Source organism: Macadamia integrifolia, unplaced genomic scaffold (genome assembly GCF_013358625.1).
Source record: "Macadamia integrifolia cultivar HAES 741 unplaced genomic scaffold, SCU_Mint_v3 scaffold170, whole genome shotgun sequence".
NCBI classification, from domain to species: domain Eukaryota; kingdom Viridiplantae; phylum Streptophyta; class Magnoliopsida; order Proteales; family Proteaceae; genus Macadamia; species Macadamia integrifolia.
Window position 1 is genome coordinate 145,614 of NW_024868316.1, and position 7,083 is coordinate 152,696.

At 37.8% G+C, this 7,083-nt stretch overlaps 1 protein-coding gene across 1 annotated transcript; it reads left to right on the forward strand.

Annotated features, from left to right (window-relative positions):
* The first annotated feature begins 419 nt into the window (after window positions 1–419).
* On the forward strand, window positions 420–6,177 carry LOC122064621 (katanin p60 ATPase-containing subunit A1). Its single transcript, XM_042628343.1, has 7 exons — window positions 420–725; window positions 1,018–1,504; window positions 3,047–3,241; window positions 3,480–3,724; window positions 4,106–4,264; window positions 4,445–4,532; window positions 5,687–6,177. The coding sequence occupies exons 1-7, from the start codon at window positions 607–609 to the stop codon at window positions 5,966–5,968; spliced, it is 1,575 nt and encodes a 524-aa protein (XP_042484277.1). The 5' UTR covers window positions 420–606; the 3' UTR covers window positions 5,969–6,177.
* The last annotated feature ends 906 nt before the right edge of the window (window positions 6,178–7,083 follow it).

Below are 7,083 nucleotides of genomic sequence, written 5' to 3' on the forward strand. Positions count from 1 at the left end.
ATTTGATGATCGATCGATGAGAAGACGTTGAGCCAACCCAATAAGGAACTGAATTGGACCGAACCAAATCGAACTTCATCTTATCGATTTGGCCAAATACTAGCCTAAAACAGGTTCAACCCGATCACAACCAAATGGAAACCGTCCTATTGACACCCTTAGACCCTAGTTGATCCCAAGCTTGATTTAAGGAGATAGGATCTGCTGCTCGTACGATCACTTGGTCGTACTAGTCAGCCTCCAATACCTGTTCCACTTTCTGCCATTATAAAGATAAAGAGGGGTATAATTGGAAACAAATAGGACAAGTGTTGGATATAAAGTCGTATGACTAGAGAAATACATATCCTGATGACATGGATCCACATACGTCTCCATGCGTGCCGCGTGGCAAAAATTTCAATCCCTTTGGGCCAAAAAATTGGATCATATTTTTAGTTGGTAAGTAATCATTTGTCAGAACCAGAGAGAACCAGTGGAAGTGTGGAGCACACAAAACTTCCAGGTGCCAAGAGCTGCTTTTTTTCCAAGAATTTCAAACTTTCAAAAAAATCCTGGAAATCGATCATCATTCCTCACAGCTTTTCGAAACCCTAGATTTTGAAGATGGTTGGGACTCTTGCAGGCTTGCAAGAGCATGTCAAATTAGCCAAGGACTACGCCCTTGAAGGCCTCTATGACACAGCAATCATATTCTTCGATGGCGCCATTGCTCAGATCAACAAGTATTTTCCCCCCTCTCTCTCTCTCTCTTTCTCTCTCTCCTGTTATAATCCCTACCCTTTGTTTCTGACATTGCTCTTGGATTTATGTTTCTTTAAGGAAAAATTTAGAATTTTGGCTTTTACTGATTTGTGAATGCGAAGGTTCTTCTTTTTCGGCATTTCCTTGTAGAATTAGTAATTGCTCAAGTATTTTGAAAGGTCGTGTTCCTGTGTGTTTGTTAGCGTGATTGATAGGTTTTTGATTAACTATTGTTGGCTGTTATTAAGTTCTCAGCTTCTTCTGTCTTTACAGGCATTTGAGTACACTTGACGATCCTTTAATCCAAGCGAAATGGATGAGTGTGAAGAAAAGTCTATCAGAGGAAATAGATATTGTAAAACAGTTGGATGCAGAGAGAAGGGCCTTCAAGGAGATTCCGGGGACCAGACGCTCTTCCTCACCTCCTATTAATGTTAAGTCGTCGTTTGTTTTCCAACCGCTAGATGAATTCCCTACTTCTTCAGGTGCTCCCATGGATGATCCTGATGTTTGGAGACCTCCAACTCGAGACACAGCAAGCAGGAGGCCTACGAGAGCTGGCCAAGTGGGTATGAGGAAGTCACCGCAAGATGCTACTTGGGCTCGTGGTGCTTCGACAAAAGCAGGTACAAGTGGTCGTGGAGCAAAGACTAGTTCTTCAACTAGAACTGGCTCTGGAGTCAGAGCATCCACTGCTTCTGGGCCTGGGAGAAAAGGCAATGCCTCTGGCAAATCCAACTCCAGCAAGACAGAGTCAGCGGTAATTTTATAGCTGAGTTTTGTTTCGTTTATCTGTGGCTTGCGGTGTTTAGATCTTTGTTATTTGCAAAGATGATGTTAAGTGAGTTGCTTTCTTCAAAAGGGGCGTACCTAGTGCACGAGGCTCCCGCCACTGCAGGGTGTGGAGAAGGGTCATAAGTATGCAGCCTTACTCCCGCTTCCCGGAGAAGCTGTTTCTCATCTTTAATCCGCAACCACTAGGTCACAATGGAGCAATCTTTCCGTTTCACCGAGGCCTGCCTGCTAATTGAGTTGCTTTCTTCCTCATCCAAAATATCTTACAGGCTTAGGGATGAATAGTTTGTCTCCCGAAACATGAGAGTCATACTATAAATGGGCTTAAAGCTCTCTCTGTTAGCAGAATTTGAGAGTGAGCAATTTGCTCTTAGTACTAAATGTTTTTAACTGGCGTATTGTTGATGATTTGATTGGATCATAACCACGTTTCTCAACTTGGCAGTTCCCATGACCTTAACACTCCATTCTACATCTATGTAATTGCCCAGCTGTTAGCTTCATTAATTCAATTCTAAAGATAGTGAACTTTTTTATTGTACCATTTAGTTCTTCATATAAAGTTAATTGAGTTATATCATATGTACTTACTGCCTGATTAATATGCTACAAAATCATAATCATAAGTACTTATGTAAAAAAATCAGGTTTTGTGAAAGTGGATGCACTGAAGAACTATGCCTATACAAAGTACTTTTGTGAAGCTACTGCATAAAAAAGATAACAACAACAAAAACTCAGCCTTATCCCAACCAAATGGGGTTGGCTACATGGATCCTTTTTCCTTCTTCAAAACAAGGATGAAGAAGGAACCTCAGGTATTGAAATCAATGCTCTGATATCATGTAACCGCACTAGAACTTGATATCAGTGCCTGGACATTGAGGAAGAGAGAAGAGAAGATGATGGTTGAAGTGAAGAAAGAGAGAAGAAGGGAAAGTGGAGAGAGCAGCCCATGGTTTGAGAGAAAGCCAGAATACTCAAACTGTGGGTAGGGAGAGTTACATATATTGATATGAAAAGCGAAAAAAATTACAGTTTAAGGACAGGGTCCCCAACTAAAGCCTATAACTTAAATGTGCTTTACACTTAAGGACAGAAATATAAGGTTAAGTACAATTATGCCCCTACCGAAATGACACTACTTAACCCGTAAAACAGTACTTTTATTTTGGGGTTAGTACATCCCATTCACTTGTTGGCTGATGAGCTGGCCAAGGTGATCTAACAGGCAAGTTCCATCATCATGAAGCGTTATTTAGAATGTCTTTCAGACAGATGCAATTAGATGCTTTTTTTATTTATTATTATTATTATTGTATATCAACTATGCTATAATTTCAGTGGTGTATATAACTATTGAATGAAGTTCTCTTCATATTAATGTTTGTAAAGGAGTGCAGTTAAATTTTCTTTTGTTGCTTTTAGTTTGCCAATTGTATTAAGAAGCAATCCTATATTCAGGCCATCTGTTTTCTGTTTACTGATTTGCATGTGCAATTGTTAGAATGGCGATGCTGAAGATGGAAAAACAAGAAGGGAATATGAAGGACCTGATCCAGATTTGGCCGCAATGCTTGAAAGGGATGTGTTGGAGACAAGCCCTGGAGTTAGATGGGATGATGTTGCAGGGCTGAATGAAGCCAAAAGACTTCTGGAAGAAGCTGTTGTACTTCCTCTGTGGATGCCTGAGTATTTCCAGGTATACATATTTTTTTAGAAACTTCTTTAGATTATTTAGTGATATTAACAAGTATTCTATCAATCAAGTGTTAAGTGAGTCAGGGGAACACTTTGTGCTTAGGTTACATAATAATATTGTCAAGGATATAAGGTGGATTAAACTGATTATATTAGTTGTGATTAATGATGAGCGTTATTTTCATTTTCATGCTCCATATAAATGATAGCCATACTGATGCTAACTACGTCTAACTCAGGGAATTAGGAGGCCATGGAAAGGTGTTCTTATGTTTGGCCCACCTGGTACTGGGAAGACTCTTTTGGCTAAGGCAGTTGCTACAGAATGCGGAACAACATTTTTCAATGTTTCTTCTGCTACCTTAGCTTCGAAGTGGCGTGGTGAGAGTGAGCGCATGGTTCGGTGCTTGTTTGATCTTGCAAGAGCTTATGCTCCCAGTACAATTTTCATTGATGAGATTGATTCTCTTTGCAATGCTCGAGGGTATGTTATTACTACTATTATTAAATTAGATTTTTGTTTACTTTTAACCTTTTCTGCTGAATGTCTGAAATTTGTTTCTGTTTTGTACTACCTGTTTTTGAAATGCTGCAAAACCTTTCTGAGTTATTTTCTATTGCATTAGCCTCTAGGAGAGATATACTTTCTTATGCATACATATATGTGCATACCTACAGATTTCTATATCTATGGTATTTGAGGTAAATATTGATACATTTTTTGTTCTTATCGATAGTAGCATCTTAATGTATACTTTGGTTTCTTATGATGTGCTCTCTTGACATCTTTGGGTAGATGTGCTTCCAAATTTTGATGTCAAAATCCATGGACATTAATAATGAAATAATGCATTGATTCTTTCAGGGCTTCAGGAGAGCATGAATCATCCAGAAGGGTGAAGTCAGAACTTCTAGTACAAGTAGATGGTGTTAGTAACAGCTCTACTGGTGAAGATGGTAACCGCAAAATAGTGATGGTCTTGGCAGCTACCAACTTTCCTTGGGATATCGACGAGGCTCTAAGGTTGGGCATCATTTCATCTATTCTGAAGATTTAAATATCCAAGTCACCATTGAATTCTAGTTCTAATTTATATTACGTCTACAATGCTGCATAAAGCCAGTAGCTTATCATCCTGTGAGTCAATTTTTGTTTTATATGTGAGGTGTTTCTGAGATTTGATGTTTGCATGATGCAATGCAGGAGGAGGCTGGAAAAGCGAATATATATTCCTCTTCCAAATTTTGAGAGTCGGAAGGAGCTTATAAAGATTAACCTTAAAACTGTTGAGGTAAAAGTTACATTATCTAACCATTTGTTCTCGCTTTTTATGTCTTGATCTGTCAGCATTTGTTTATGCATCTTTTGATATCTTCCATTTTGGAATTTATATCAATGATTCATAGCCACAGCCATTATCTGTTATGCCCCTTTCTCTTGAATTCCCAACTCAATAGATTGAATCTCTTATTTCTAAAGAATACCACCTTCACATTTATACCTTAAGAATACATTCTTGACTGCTTTAGAGGGGAGGGGGAGAATCCATATTTAGGATCGGTTTACTTGGGAATCTATATCCTGAGATGCTTTGGTCCTGTGACATGTTTTCATTCTGTCACCACTATTAAATTATTAATGTTAATTACTACAGTAGTTTTAGAAATAGCACTTTTAAGCTCTTCAGAAGGTTTAGTTTATCTGTTCTGCGGTCCTAATTGCTGGTGTGGACCCGAATTTCAATGAAAATATATAGATTTAACTTCATGATGTTGCTCGATAAAAATGTGACTTCAGAAGTTCCCTATGATATTACATAGAAAAAAAAATTTCTTGCAACTATTTGCACAGTATGACAATAATATCACACGATGTTACAATATCACAATTAATCAATGACAAATTTTTTATTGCATAAACATCGTGCAAGATGATAAAGCCTAAGCTCAAGGGTCTTTCTAATTTGCAAAATTATGGAGCAAGCTCCTCAGGCTGCTGCATTTATTGAGAAAGAAGGGCCGCTTTGTTTGTTTGGGCATAGCAACCTGTACACTGAGATACACATGTGCACAAAAGGCACCAGGTCCAGGTACAAAAAGGCATGTGCTTCGCAGAAGTGGCATGCCTGTCACTTGAGGCACACTCCTAAATAGCACTGCATACTTTTAACAGAGCTGAGTATGTTGTTTACTTTCTACCTGGGTCTCTGCAAGCTTTACTGAATCATAAAGGAATCATATTTTTGTGCTTTGCTATAATTTGAAGCGTTGAGAACATAATTTAATACCTTCCATTTTAATTCCAACGAATAATTAATCTGACTCGTCCATAATATATCCAAAACTGTTCTTTATCTTGCCATAACTGCTAACCTTTTGTTGCTGCTGCATCTCTGTTGTTTTAGTTGTACTACGTTCTTACACGAACCCTCTACTGTCCTATCAGGTGGCTCCTGATGTAAACATTGATGAAGTGGCCCGTCGAACAGAAGGGTACAGTGGAGATGATCTCACAAATGTTTGCCGCGATGCTTCCTTGAATGGCATGAGGCGTAAGATAGCAGGTAAGACTCGTGATGAGATCAAGAACATGGCAAAGGATGACATCTCAAAGGACCCAGTTGCCATGTGTGACTTTGAAGAAGCTATAACCAAGGTCCAACGAAGTGTTTCTGCTGCGGATATTGAACGCCATGAGAAGTGGTTTTCAGAGTTTGGGTCAGCATAAAATTTGAGAGATGTTCACTTCGATTGGTTGTTCGTTCCTCTATTGGTCCTTCTAGTCTATCTGGTGATTGGTTTTTTTCTCTATTGGTCCTTATAGTCTATCTGGTGATTGATGATTGTTTGAATCTCTTTTAACCATATTGGCTGTGTTGTTTCATATGTTCAAGAAAAAATTAACCTTTAAAAAAAAAAAAAAAAGTTTGTAAGCCAGTCATGTAATGTTCTCATTAATCCATGCCCTGGGAATATTGGGTCAGAAAAAAAAAGTTACAGGAAGGAGGACCGAGTTTTCCTTCACCCATGGTGAATAATAGTTTTTTCAGCCATTGAATCTCAATTTAATCTGATTTGACCAAGGAAGGGTTCTTCGGACCTTCATCAATAGGGTGTGAGAGTTGATGATGAGACTTGATATTCCTGGATGGACAAAAAGCTTTTGCCAATAAAAAAACCTGAAAGGGAATTCACTTGTGTAATATAATTTGATCCTATGAGCAGGCTTAATTAATTTGTGGTGAGTCTCTCTCCTGGCCACAATCTTTGTGGCTTAATTTGTGTCTATTGTGACAGTTATGCTATCTTTTAAACATGGATTTCATAATGTTGTTGACAAATGACAATAGATTAGTAAGAAAACTAAATTCCAATCTAATTTCCAGTTAAAATTAAAACAGGCTTTGAGGGGGTTGTAACTTTCAACCAAAAAGTACAGGGTTCCAATCTAGAAGGAATAGTATGGAAGACCAGCAAATAGTGGGGATATTTAGAATTTAAGTAGATCGGATATAGATATCTCTAAAGGAATACGGGATCAAATTTGGATTTTCAACCATTTATTTACTCTCAGATTTGTGCAATTCGGACTTTTCTACCTCCCAATAAATATAATTTGCTCTTAATCAATCTTTCTAAGTTGTCTTAGTTCTTTTCCTCATTTTGTGGAACATGTTTAAATTTCAATAACCTTCAAAATCATTAATTGATTCTTTAATCAGATCGGATAATTATTTTTCAAATAATTTGGATTTTAATCTGAATGACTTTTGATCGGATACGAATACCTCTAAACAAATATGGATTCAAATTCGGATTTAGATTATCTATTTACATTCCTAA